Below are 14459 nucleotides of genomic sequence, written 5' to 3'. Positions count from 1 at the left end.
TCTCCCCTTGGCGGTGACCTTAACTGAAGACCTCACTGGGAGTTACAGTCTTGCCATTGAGATCTAACATAGACACAAACACGTAGGGTAGGGAAGCAAGCCATCCAGGCTAATGTCACTCAAGATTTTTAAGAACTTTTTGAGGATTCTTTCTCTCAACTGCTGTGTTCTGTCCTAGGCTCTAGAGAAAGATCCAAGGGGTGAGGGAGGCCCCTCCAGGAAAGGAATGTTTAGAGGAAAGAGAAGATTGAGACTGACTTCCAGTAGAGGTGAGGAGTGAGAGTAGATGGTAGGGCCACAGGCCTGCACCACCCAATACTGGAGGTGCTGCCCACAGGTGGCTCTTGAGCACCTGAAATGTGACTGGTCCAAACTGAGATGTTCTGTGTGGGTAAAATACACAAAGGATTTTGAAATCTTCATATCTGAACAAAATGTAAAAGATCTCAATGTTTTTCTAAATTGATTACATATTGAAATGACAACATTTTGGATAGACTGTGTTAGGTAAAATATTAAAATGAATTTCACCTGTTACCTTTTTAAGTGTCTATTAGAAAATTTAGAGGTATGAATGGGTCTTGCTGTCTTTTTTATTGGATCTAATAGATCAAAGAGGGAAGAATTAGAGAGCAGGACAGATGTTGAAGGGAGGACTTCCTGAAGGAAGAGAAGGGACAGGGACAGGTGGGGAGCACACACAGCCCCAGACAAGAGGACAGATTTCAGGAAGGCTCAGGAGGTGAGAATGAGTAGCTTGTCTGTGACTTAGGTAAATTCTTGTCTTCTAGAATGCTCTAATGTAAACACATGGAATCCGAAAAAGAACGGAGAGAAGATCTTTATATAGTACGTAAGTCAGAGATGTGTGAGCCCCTCCCCATGTTCTGTTTTTATATTCGTTATTCTCATGACCACTACCTCTCAACAACTTGGACTAAGAAATCTCTTTACAAAATGAGAACAGAGACTCAGAGAAGTTAAGTAACTCGCTCAAGATGACTCAGCTAGTAAAAATTGCATTGGAGATTTAAACTCTCATCTGTCTGACTCCAGGACAGAGTAAAATGAGGGGAGCCACCTCTTCTGTCTGTGTGGATTGAGAAATCTTCCAAGAGGATCAGAGCTGAGGGTTGGAGGGCAGGACTGAGTAGTGCACCAAGCCTGCCCTGACTCACCTCTTTATAGCCTGCACTGCTGTAACTTCCCAGACCCAGATGCATCTGTGCAGCAATGGGATGGGACCTTATAATGGACACTTCACAAGCGCAAACCCCTCCTCATCCTTCCCCCCGTTGAACCAGCTGCATGACAGCAAGAGAGGAATCCCCTGATGCAGGTGAAGCTACAGCTGGAGGGGCAGGTGACAGAGTTGAAAGGCCAGGTTCAGAAGCACACACAGATGTGGTAACCACCAGGCAGGAGCAGACAGAGCTGACAGAGCAGTACAAGCTGGGAGTTGGGCCAGTGCGGGATGGGGCCTTGCTGCTTATCCAGGATCCAAACTCAGAATCCTCTGAAGAGGGGAAAAGGGAGATGTTAGTGTGCTTTTAAGAGGGGTCTGGCATCAAAAAATAACTTCTCCTCATTCATCGTCTGCTCTTGGCCCTATGTTTCCAGAGGTTCCTCCCAGCTGGAGACAAGGAAGCCCTTTCCCTGTTCTCATCTGCTCCCTCCTACCATGGCCCCTGTTTCCAGTTCCCTGGCACTGTCTGGGGTGACAGAGGAAACAGACAGAAAACTGGTGCTCTCTGAGCTCTCTTCTCTGAAACTGCCCTCCTGATCACTGCCCTTCTGCCCAGGAAAGGTCTGACCCACCAGGCTTTACCCCACATCCTCTCAGTGTCCCTCCACTCTGAACCACTTCCTATCCAGAAGGAACTCTTTCCATGTCAGGGGATGGGAGGGCTCATACTCATAGAGCAGGAAGTGCCACACGTGGATTTGAGTTAGACTCAGTCAGAACTTCCCAGCACAAGGGGTCCGACAGCCTCAGCTGCTGTGACATTCAGTAAGAATGCACACATGGCCTCACCAGATGCCTTTTGGAAACAAGGACTTGTTCTGGACCTGTCTGGGTAGTCCTGACTAGAGACAGAGGTTTTCAGTGTGGGCTCCACTTTCCCATCACCTCCCTCTCTCCAGCCTGCTGCACCCACCATTTTGCTTCATTTCAAGTCATTTCTAATCCGCTTTCACACCTCTCCCATCCTTCAGAATCTAGGGAGTAGAGCAGGGCTCAGAGCCCAGTAAAGGGAAGGACATTTCCCCCTTCTCTCCTCTCCTGGCCTCTGCCTGCCATCGCCCAACTCTTCCTGAGAACTGAACTGGTCAGATGTTAGCAAGAGTTGAAGAGACATCTCCCATCAGCTGAGTGAGGGACTGGGGTACACAGAGGAACAGGATGGGCTGTGGCACTTCTGTTAACCTGAGGGAAGCAGACACCAACACGGTGAGCCCTACTCCCTTCTGAGTAGACTCAGGGGTGGCCAGGGCCTTCCACAGCTTGGCTCTGCCCAGGTCACAAGGGACTCTTGGCAGCCCTGGGACCTTGGGAGGGCCTGATGACCTAGTCACCCCAAAACCACTCCTTCTCAGTAGATGACAGGGGCAAACAGTGACTGTTCTCCAATGGGACATCCCACCATCTCGGCCTCCACGTCAGCTGAAGTGCAGAAGAGAAAGGAGCCTGTGCAGCCTCTGGGTCTTTTCTCCCAGCAGAGCAGGGACAGCTGAGAGCCCAACAGAGGGCATGTCGTTGGCAATGCCCCTGTGTGTGCAGGAGGGGACTCAGGCCTCCACGTGCAAGCCAAAGATTCCCCCCAAGAGTCTCAAGTCATTTTCTGCCTGTTTGCTCTATGTGGTATCCCTCCGCCCACCACATCTTGTGAACCCCAACATTGATGGGGATCAGTTCTCCATCTTTGAGTCCCTTTTGAGTCCCTGTCCCTCCCTGAATCAGAGCCAGGATTTCTGCCTCAGAAAACAAGCAGTGCCGTCTGCTCCCAGGAAGTTTTTCCTCTCCCCGCGCTCTGATCATTCTTGCTGCCGTAAGTAATCCTACTGTCCACAGAAACTGTGGGGCTCTCTCCCAACCTTCCCCTTCTCCCCCACTTCTTCAGCTTCTCCGTGCTTTGTCCCAAATACCTAGGTGACAGATTCTAGGTTTCAGAGGGACCTTCTGGGTTTGGAGCTCAAGGGAAGGGCTGCTGAGCATCTGCGTGGGCTGCAAGGAGAATCTATCAGTTCCTGGGGTGAGAATGGCCAGAGAACACTTTGGAGCTCTGTTTCCTTTGTTGTGCAAAAGCTTTTGATCTTGATGAAGTCCCAATAGTTCATTTTTGCCCTTGCTTCCCTTGCCTTTGGCGATATTCCTAGGAAGAAGTTGCTGCGGCTGAGGTCCAAGAGGTTGCTGCCTGTCTTCTCCTCAAAGATTTTGATGGATTCCTTACTCACATTGAGGTCCTTCATCCATTTTGAGTCTACTATCATGTGTGGTGTAAGGAAATGGTCCACTTTCATTCTTCTGCATGTGGCTGTGCAATTTTCCCAACACCATTTTTTGAAGAGACTGTTCTTTTTCCATTGAACATTCTTTCCTGCTTAGTCAAAGACTAGTTGACCATAGAGTTGAGGATCTATTTCTGGGCTTTCTATTCTGTTCCATTGATCTATGTGTCTGTTTCTGTGTCAGTATCGTACTGTCTTGATGACCACAGCTTTGTAATAGAGCTTGAAGTCTGGAATTGTGATGCCACCAACTTTGGCTTTCTTTTTCAATATTCCTTTGGCTGTTTGAGGTCTTTTCTGGCTCCATATAAATTTTAGGATTATTTGTTCTATTTCTTTGAAAAAAAATGGATGGGATTTTGATAGGGATTGCTTTCAACATGTAGATTGCCTTAGGTAGCATAGACATTTTCAAAATATTTGTTCTACCTCACAATGAAATTTAATCTACATGTTTCATTAAATGAAGGTGAGTGTGCATAGGGCAGCTTTGTTTCCCTCACTTCAACTTTACACCTGAAGAGCCTTCATCTGGAGCTCTGGTGTTCAACGTGTGGTCCCTGGACCAGTGGCATCAGCATCTCCTGGGAACTTGTTAGAAATGCAGGTTCTGGGTCCCATCCAGACCTCCTGTATTCCAAAAACTGAGGATTGGGTCAGGCAATCTCTTTCCACAAGCCCTCAAGGTGCCATGGCACCCCTGAGGTTTGAGCACCACTGAGCAGAATACTATTCCTAGCCATTCTCCACAGGGCCCTTTCTCACTGGGACCTTGATTAATAAAGTGAAGACATAACACAGAGCATACCTGGTTGGCTTCTTCCAATGTTTTGTCGCTTTTCTTTTTTTGCCCAGAACAAATCTACCCACTGGACATATGAGATCCAACCTGCTAATTCAGTAGAAAAACTAATTAAAGAAGTCTCTCTTCTGTGGTGGTAGGCCAGGGACACTCAGAACTACTTGTGATGAGTAATTCTGTTTAATTTAATGATGACAGATTAACAAGTCAATGATGCTGCAGATCTACAGCTGACAGTTTAGTCAGCTGTCACTGTGTCATGATTATCAATAGGTTCCTAACATAGGAGGAGGAAATGGGTGTTATTTATTGGATCTCTATAGCTCCAACGATGGGTGGTAGTGAAAAGTAGGCAGGATACAGGTTCAGATCATTTGCAGCAAGGAGACCTAGTTGAGAGAATAACAGAGCAGAACAACCAGAGGAAATTCTAGAAATTTTTAAGGAAATGTAACTTGAGAAAGGGATCAGTTGTGACCTCTCCTGCTACACATAAATAAGCAGATCATGGAAGGAACTGAGTGTCTTACTCAAGGTCACATTGCTAATTGTGGTGGAAACAAGACCAGAACTCAGGACATGTGGCTCTCAGCTGTGGACTTTCTGAGCAGGTGGACCAAAGCAGACAACAGTAGAGAAACGTTAAAGTGCAAGAATGCAGATGTTGCTAAGAGAAGTATCAACCCAGGGATTTTCAGCATGGACAGTGGGCTCAAAGTCAAAATGCTTTGTGTCCAGAGGAGAGCTCTGGCTCGTCACCTGTTCATGTTCTGTTGTCCCCTCACAGAGCCAAGGCTCAAGCTACACAGCCCACTCATTGTGCTCTGAACACAGCTTCAGTTTCCTGTTCTTCTCCTGGTGCTCCCTCTGCCTACAATCTCTCCCTGCTGCCCAGATGTGGCAAATCCCACCTCTGAAGTGAGCCAGCTCAAAAGCCCTTCCTCTACAAGGTCCTCTGATTTCACCATCAACCCTCACCTCTGTGCCAGCCACAAATGATCATCCTCCACTCTGAATTTCCAAGACATTTTACTTTTATATTAATTATGACAACACGTTCAATTTTGTGTTACAACAATGCTTTACCTCTTGTATTAAAATACAAGTTCCTTAAATGCAAAAGCCGTATACCATCTGTTTTTTATCTTTTTCTAGCTTCTTTTTTTGATGTAAATATAATGTAAATATTACTCACAGGTGCACAATACACTGACTCAACAATTTCACACATTTTTCAGGGCTCATCAAGATTAATGTACTCTTAATTCCCTTTATTTAAATCACCCACTCCCCTAACCATCTCCCTTTGGCAACAATGAGTTTGTTCCCTTTATTTAGGGGTCTACAGTGTTGTGGTTCTTGTTTATTATTTTATTTTGGTATTGCATTTGTCTCTCTTTTTTCTTTTTCCATTTTGATTTTTTTTGTTTCCTTAATTCTCCACAAGACAGAAAACATGGCATTTGTTTTTCTCAGACTGACATATTTAAATTAGAATTATATCTACTTAGTTCATCCATGTTGTTACAAATAGTAAGATTCCATTCTTCTTTATGGCTGAGTAATAGTCCATTGGATGTCCTTATAGACCACATCCTCTTTATCCATCTTCTACTGATGCCCTCTTCTGTTCCTTCCATATCCTGCCTATTGTAAATAATGCTGCAATAAACACAGAGGTGCATATATCTTTTCAAATTCATGAAACAAAACCACTTTTGTACAAAAAGGAAACCATCAATAACAAAAAAGGCAACCTACAAAATAGGACAAGATATTTGCAAATAATATATCAATAAGGGGTTAATACTCAAAATACAAACAGAAATTCTACAAGCCAATACCAAAAAAATAGAAACAAAAACAAAATGATTAAAAAATGGGCAGAGGACCTGAATAGATATTCTTCCAAAGAAGACATACAGATGGTCAAAAGGCACATGAAAAGATGCTTAGTGTTACTCATCATCAGGGAAATACAAATGATTATTATATGTTGGCTAACTGAACAAAAAAATTTAAATATATTAAACTCCTTTAAGTAATGCAATCAGATGTCACTTCATACCTGTCATGAAGGCTAAAAGCAAAAAGACAAGAAAAACAAGTGTTGCCAAAGATATGGAGAAAAAGGAATCTTCATGCACTGTTGGTGGGAATGTCAATTGGTGTAGGCCTTCCGGAAAACGTGTGGAAAATCCTCAAAAAGTTTAAAACAGCACTACCATATGATCCAGTAATTCTGCTACTGGATGTTTTCTTAAGTAATCTCTACATTCAGTGTGGGGCTCAAACTCACCAGCCTGAGAGCAAGAGTCATGGTCTACTGACTCTGCAACAAGTCATCTCCTTCATTAGTGAATGTTTAACTAAGGAAGAGAAAAACATTTTTTTTAAAGATTTTATTTACTTACTTGAGAGAGAGAGAGAAAGATCACAAGTGAGCAGAGAGGCAGGCAGACAGAAAGGGGGAAGCAGGCTCCCTGCTGAGCAGAGAGCCCAACGTGGGGCTTGATCCCAGGACCCTGAGACCATGACCCAAGCCGGAGGCAGTGGCTCAACTCACTGAATCACCCAGGCACCCCAAAAGAAAAACATTTTATCAAGGTCTTCTAATATGAATTCTGTAAAAGTCAGTAAGCAGCTACAGACACAAGTGAAGAGTACAAAGTAAAAAAAAGGAGGGGGGGTGGAGGAGCAAAGACACACCCTTCACTGTACCATAAATATGAAGCTCCATTAGTGTTCCCACACCAGTATCTCATAGGAGCCCATATTTCCATGTGCTCAGGAGTACTCCCCATTACTGTATAGGGGATCAGATAACATTCACGTGTGATGATGTCAAGCCAAATACATACTGGTACTGCTGAGTTCAAGGTCTAGACTTGGGTCCATAAGCAGGGTTAAGGTACCAGGCTTTGCTGGATCCCAGAGCAGAAGTAGAGAGCAAACCCAATCAGCATCCAGACACCAAATTTCAGCCAGGTGCCAGCTGACATCTGCGTCATAAGGCAAACATTCACAAAGATGCTCAGGAGTGGGAGGAGAGGCAGAGCAGGGACCTTAAAGGGAGGGAGAGAGGAGCTCTGTGGCTGTCTCCAGATGACCCCAGTGATCCCAGAGATGAGCACCAGGAGCAGCACAACCACTGTGATCGGCCCTGGGTCTCCAGAAAGCAGACCTGGCCAGTGGGCCAGCACCAGGCAGAGGAGAATCAGCAGCAGAACAAGCAGTGAGGAGCAAACATAGACAACCCGGCCAGAGAGTGGAGTGGGGGTGGGGCTGCCAGGAAAAAATAGTCCCTGTAAAGTCAGCTTCCCTACTGCAGGTGCGGTCTCCTCCTGCGCCTGTGTTTGATTTCCCCCATCCTCCTCCTGCACCTGTGCTTCATTTCCCTCATCCTCCTCCTGCAGCTCTTTTTCATTTTCCTCCTTCCTCCTTTCAGGCTGATACCTGATGATGAGAACACAAAAAGCTACCAAGGAGTAAGATATCAGGGTGCCAACTGACCTCAGGTCCAGAAGATCAGTGAGTCCAAAGAAGAATACCATGACTGCTGTGATAATGCCAAGGATCAGAATGGACAAGGTACGGCCATATGCGCTAAGAGTGAACCTGGCAAGGACTGGGAAGAGGAGACCATCCTCTGCCAGCATGTATATCACCCAGCGTATGGGGAACGTAAAGCCCCAGTACGTGCTGACAAAAATACTAGAGAAAATTGCAAAAGTGACAACATAGTAGGCAGGGACCCAGCCAACATGGAGAAATGCCTCAGGCAAGGTACTCCCAGGTTGAAACTGGTAGTAAGGAACCATGAGTGTAAGTGATGCAGAGACACCAAAATACACAAAAAAGCTGATGAGCAGTGAAATCACAATGCCCATGGGGATGGAACGCTGGGGATTGTGGCATTCTTTGACTCTGGTAACAATAACGCTGAAACCTATAAATGCATAGAAACAGGTAGCTGATCCACGGAGAATCCCCTGGAAGCCAAAAGGCACGAATCCTCCGGAGCCCAGAGGGCCCAAGCGAGAGGTGTCATTGAATCCAGCCTGTATGTAGTCCTCTTCTGTGAGCTTCCAGTTGTGCAGGTCCCCCTTAATGAAGCCAGAGATGATGAAAAAGCTGAGAACCAAAAGCTTCACCAATGTAAGCACTTCAAAAACTCTGAGGAGGCCATGCCAACCCATAAACAGCAGTTCCATGCTCAAAAACAGAAAGATGACAAAAACGTAGTGTAGATTGTCTGCAATTACTTGGGGAACATACTGTGAGATGATTTCATGCTGGGTCTCAGAGATCCGGTTTTCAAAGATAATGTTAAAAGTTAAGATCCAGGCCTGGATCATAACAAATGCATCAACAGCAAAGGAGAGGATGAGGTTCCAGCCAGTGATGAAGGCCCAGATTTCACCTACAGTGACATAGCTGTAGAGATATGCCGAGCCAGAATGGGGGACCCGGGCACTAAACTCCGCATAGCACAGCCCAGCCAACAGTGATGTTAGACCTGCCACCAAAAAGCAGATCACAATGGATGGTCCTGCTTGGTTACTGGCCACCTCATTAGCCAGGAAGTACACACCAACACCCACTGTGCGGCCCACACCCAGGGCCACTAAATCCAGAGTGTTCAGTTTTATGCCAGATTCAAACTCATCCACTTCTTTCTCCAGTGGACGTCTGCTTACCAGCCTTTGACCAAACTTGCGAAGCACCTGACGTAGCATTCTAGCTGGAATTGCAGAAGATTCTAAGGACCAGAGAGTTGTAGCAAGCCCAGGGAGTCAAGGGTGCTGGCTCTGGTTAAGTGAGGCTGAGTTAAGCCAAGTTGGGTGGGGACTGCCAGGGTCTTTTGCTCAGGCTTCAGAGCTGCTGCTTCATATTTCTTCTTCTTTCTTCTTCTTTTTTTTAAATTTAATTGGTTATTTTTTATCTTTATATTACTTTATTTTCTTTTTTCAGTGTTCCAAGATTCTTCTGGTGCATGCTATCCTTCCAGAATGCCTATGGAAACAATAAATATTTACTGAACAATGGTGTTCAACCAATGTACTGAGAATAAGAAACTGCATGTAAGTTGTTGCAGCCAAGTATCACAGAAACTGACACCAAAAGAGACCATAGAAAAGTTAATCCTGCTACCCCTTTAGAAAAAGTACCAAATACCTCCAAACATTCTGTTTTTGTTTTTGTTTTTTAGTTTTTTTCCAGTGGGCTCCATGCCCAGCATCTCTCTCACTGGATCAACATGAGAATTCCATAAGAAGATACAAACTTATACATGCTGCCGGTGGCAGTGTCACCAAGGCACCATGTGAAGCACATTCTTAGTGGAATTCAGAATACATACATAATTGGACACTAGTGGTTGAATGGGTGAATGTATCTGAAACAAACATAAAACGTGGATTGGAACAGCAGTTTTTAAATAACTAGAAAAAGGGCCTCTAGTGAGGAGGGGAAATGCAAATAGAGATAAGGATGAAACAGGATAATAAAATGCATTGAAAAGAGGTTAACTGGGCATAATAAAAAAATAAAATAAAAATTAAGAAAAGGAACGAAAAGGGACCTGACAGGAAGCGATGGTGCAAACATGCCATGACTGAGGGAGGGACTGACTCCATTCTGTGGATTGCAGGTTCAACACAAGATTGCAGGAGACAATATTGTTAGAGCACCTGGTACAGAACCTGGTAAATGACAGACATTCAGTTGATTGAAATTGAAAATGGAAATGGAATCCTGTAATTGCCAGGATATGGAGAATACAAAGAAGGCATACCTGCTAGAAAGAGGGTGAAGAACAGGAAAGATGGGGCACGCCTGCTACTAGATCCCACTGAATCCAATTCCTCTCTCTTCCAGCCCCTTCGGCTGTCTTTGGATGCTCTTGTAGTTGGCACTAAGGATGCTTCTGCCATGTTTTCATCTCTGGGAACCATCTGTAGCCACCTACCACTCAACAAAGACACAACAATGGTTTTCAAGATTTGTAAATCACAGACCCCTCTGAGTTGGGTCACTTCAAAAAAAAAAAAAAGTCATACACTCTTCTGAAGTGCATCATGGACACTGAGCAGGACTCCTAGAGGAGGACCATCAGCATGGCAGGGTAAGAGGGGGGAAATGCTTGATAGTTTATATTTCCTTCAACTGTGCTGTGCAGGGTGGTCTTTGTGCTCCTTCTACTTTTTATGAAGACGAGGGAAAGTGGGCCTACAGACAAAGTATCAAGATTCCAGAGAAGCAACCCAAAGGACAAAACATCTGGGAATTAAGTAATCATTTTTTTTATGACTCCAACAGGTGCAGGCAGAACAAACAAATGAACAACCAACTATACAGAAGAGAAAGGATACCCATGTTTGGAAAGCCTGAGAGAGCCTACCACAAATCCAGTTTCTAACACCATAGAGAAACATCATCTTCAAAGGCCATGTTCAGATATCCCCAATCTCGTGCAATAATCTACAGTTATTCCAATGGTTTATATTCAGTCCAGGCTCTCTGACTCAGCTGCCAGAGCCCCATCCTAATTCTGCCCCTACCTTCAGATACATCACTTCCTTCCTGACTCAGCTCCTCACATCCTGACTTACCCTTCCTGGGATGAGCCAGTCGCCAGAGTAAGTGACCTACCCTGCCAGGGATGCCCTACTCACTCCTTTCTGCCCACTCTTGACCCTGCAGCCTCTCTTAGTCCTATTCTACAACCTTTCCTGCATCTAGGAAACCTTTCCTAAGCCACCCTGACTGATCCCATCTCCAGCCTTCCTCCCCTTTCCACTAGCAGTTACTGCCCATCCTGATGGCCAGCTGAAACTAATTTTCCCCATCTGTCAACTGGTGACCTGAGTGTGTTCCTTACATTCCTTTATAGTCCAAGAGCTTCCAGAGGGCAGGGCCAGGATCTATATACCCCCTCCTTCTGGATTCCACACTCCCATCTCAAACTTTCTTTACACAGGACAAGGATCTGCTCATAATTGTAACAAGCAAACAAAAGAGGCATTTAGAACAGAGAAAATGAATATATATATGTATTAAATAACTACTATAACTTGAGATTCTTTGAAGAAGTGTTGTTGTTTTGTTTTGTTTTGTTTTGTTTTTGGAAAGAGAGGAAAGGCCAAAGAGAGGTGTAAACAGGAAACTAGAACATGCACCATCATGTATTTCAGGAGTGTAATGAGGACATTTCTTAATGAGGGACCTGGTTCTGTGAATCTCAGTTTCATAGGAAATAGTCTCTCGCAAAACAGGTGCTTGCTCAAGGGAGGGTCTTCAAGAAACACGGACAGGGACCACAGAACATGAAGCAGTTAGTACGGATTCCATAATGACCCTGGTTCCCCTTACCTCCTACCTCCTCCTTGTGTTTCTCTCAGTCTCTGAGCTCCTTCCAACTGCAAAATCAAAGTTCCATCCCGTGTTCCCTAGAAGAACTCCTGTCAAGTCCAACAATCCACTCCCTGAAGAGCAGGCTATCTCGCTTTCCCAGCCAGCCCCACCCACTCTCCTTAGTCTTGAAGGTCATTATGTTCCCTCCTCTGTCTCTAAGAATGGTGCTGAGCTCACTCTGGACCTTTCATTTTCAAAACATTTTTCCAAGGCAGTAACTGCCACTGGTTTCTATGGTAGAGAGTTAATACTCCAGCCAACCAGGATGTTGGCCTGGGGCCTCTACTGAATAGCTTCAAAGATAGTATGGGTATCAATTGCTTTGAAAGAAGTTTGATGAAGACTTGAGAGGAAGGCTAATGAAGCCATTAAATAACTGTTTTCAAGTTTTCAAGTTTCAGAGACATGGACTATAAATGCACCATCTCCAGAGATTACATTAAGATTACATTTGTCCTCTATATCCAAGCACAACTCTTCCTTACTCCCAAAGTGTATAAATACTCTCATCCTCCTTATAATTTCAACACAAGGAGCTCCAGAGCCATCCAAACCGGTGGCTCCAAAACAAGCAAGGATAAAGTCTTTTGGATAGCTAGAATTTCCAGAGTTTCTGAAGTCCTCACTCAAGCAGCCTGATTCTGGTATGGGACGATCCGGAATACAAGAACAGAGGTTTTGCATTCAGGGCAAGAGTTTGAAATAATCCTAAGTGTGGTGCATGTGTCACCAGTACTTCCTTCATGGAAAAAGTTCAGGAAAACATAGGAAACAGTACACAGTATGAAGGCCACCTTGGAAACTATGCCTGAGTCTCATATTCAAGGGAAAAAAAGAGTTTACAAAATCAAAATAAATATGTAATTTTCCCATTTTCTCTTTTTGTTTGTGCCTTCTCTAGAAGAGTGTCTCCAAACATTGTCTGTCATTTATTAATTCAACAAATAAACTGCTCCCTATTTATTTAGTACTATGGACAAAGTAAGGAAAAACAAAACCTCCTCTACTTATGTTGCTTATATTTTTGCAGTAGGGAGCAAAAAAACCACATTAGCAACAGGTTTATATATTGTGTTATTAGATTGGTAATCAGTGCTACAGAGAAAAGAAAAAGCAAGCGGATTTTAGGATGTGCTCACAGTGGGTGTTGTGACTTTAAAATGGGTGGTCCAAGACAGACTCCCCTTCACATTGTTGCACAACTCTCACCACCAGTCATCTCCAGAACTTGTTCATCTTCTGCAGCTGAAACTCTGTACTATTGAGCAGTAGCTCCCCATTCTTCCCTCTCCACAGCCCCTTTCAACCACCATTCTATTTTGAGTCCCTATGAATTTAACTAATCAAGGTACTCATGTAAGTAGAACCATACAATATCATCTTTTTGTGACAGGCTTATTTCACTGCGCATAATGTCTTCAAGGTCCATCCATGTTGTAGTAGATATCAAAATATCCTTCCTCTTTAAGGCAGAATAATATTCTATGGTGTGTATATCTCACATCCAGGTTATCTGTTTATCCACTGATGGGCATGCTGGTTATTTTAACTATTGGCTGTTATGAATGATGCTATTATGAATATGGTATACAAATATCTTTTTGAGTCTCTGTTTTTAATTCCTTGGGATATGTACCCAGAATTGGGATTGCTTATCATGTGGTAATTAAATATGTAAGTTTTTGATAAGTGAAGTTACTGTTTTTCAACAGTGGCTGCCCATTTTACATTCCCACCAGCAATGCACAAGCATCCCACTTTCTTCACTTCCTCGCCAGCACTCATTATCCTCCCTGTTCTTAGTAACAGCCATCCTAATGGGAGTGAAGTGGCATTTGGCTGGTTTTGAGAAATAACAAGGAGTCCTGGGGGGACAGGACACAGTGAGTATTGGGAAAGCAGTAGGGGGTGAAGTTAGAGAGAAAGCAGGAACCCAATCCTTCACAGTGGGTCTGAAATCATTGTGAGGATTTTGCCTGTTACTCTGGGTGTGATGGAAGCCCTAGAGAAACGGAGAATTTCACATGTTGTGTACCAATTTTCATATTCATTTCATAAGACAATAACCGATTGCCTTAACTGAAGCTGCTCATAGTCTAGATTATCTCCAAGCAGGACTCCATCACTTGAAAATCAAACAAAAGTCATTTTAGTGTCATTCACTACTTTAGGTATTTCCCACCAGTACTGTGGATAATCAAGAGCTGACATGAAGATATACAGTGCTTTTTTCTGGAACTTGGTGAAATTAAAGACTGCAAAGACACAGATAAGTAGACTCTCAGAAAGGGGACAGAAACCATGTGAATCAGGCACTCACAAGGGCAGAATTAAATAGATGAATCCAATCCCAAGCCCCAGATACCTCAGGAAGGACTGGCAGCAATGTTGGAATTACTCAGAGCTAGGTAGAAATAGATCCTCAAAGGGAAGCTTGAAAACATGTTTCTATGAAGCAAAAAATACCTCTCATAAGCTCACCTCTCTGGGCCACAGGGATGAAAGCTTCTACATCCAAATAAGAAGTCCAAGGAGTTATACAGTTTCTCAATTACAAATAAACTGGCATGAATGTCTGCCTAACCACCAAATATAAATATTAGAAAATATACGCTTATGTGTGTGGAGGGGGATGGTGGGAGAGGGAGGGTAGAGGAGAGAATCATGGGCTGTCCCTCCTGGGAAAGAAGGAGAGATAAAAATGAATTTTCCATTATGGCATTTTAGGATT

General features: G+C 44.0%; 1 protein-coding gene across 1 annotated transcript; it reads right to left on the bottom strand.

The window, feature by feature from the left end:
• Positions 1–6985: 6985 nt before the first annotated feature.
• Positions 6986–9051, bottom strand: LOC116593430 (cationic amino acid transporter 3-like). Its single transcript, XM_032347713.1, has one exon. It carries the CDS (start codon positions 9049–9051, stop codon positions 7219–7221), a length of 1833 nt encoding a protein of 610 aa, XP_032203604.1. The 3' UTR covers positions 6986–7218.
• Between the last annotated feature and the right edge of the window lie 5408 nt (positions 9052–14459).

This window comes from Mustela erminea, chromosome 6, assembly GCF_009829155.1.
Source record: "Mustela erminea isolate mMusErm1 chromosome 6, mMusErm1.Pri, whole genome shotgun sequence".
Lineage (NCBI taxonomy): Eukaryota > Metazoa > Chordata > Mammalia > Carnivora > Mustelidae > Mustela > Mustela erminea.
The sequence above is the reverse complement of the archived record's forward strand: the minus strand, read 5'-3'. Positions and strand labels throughout refer to the sequence as shown.

Excerpts from the sequence above, each read along its gene's own strand:
- LOC116593430 (XM_032347713.1), bottom strand. The coding sequence starts at position 9,051 with ATGCTACGTCAGGTGCTTCGCAAGTTTGGTCAAAGGCTGGTAAGCAGA.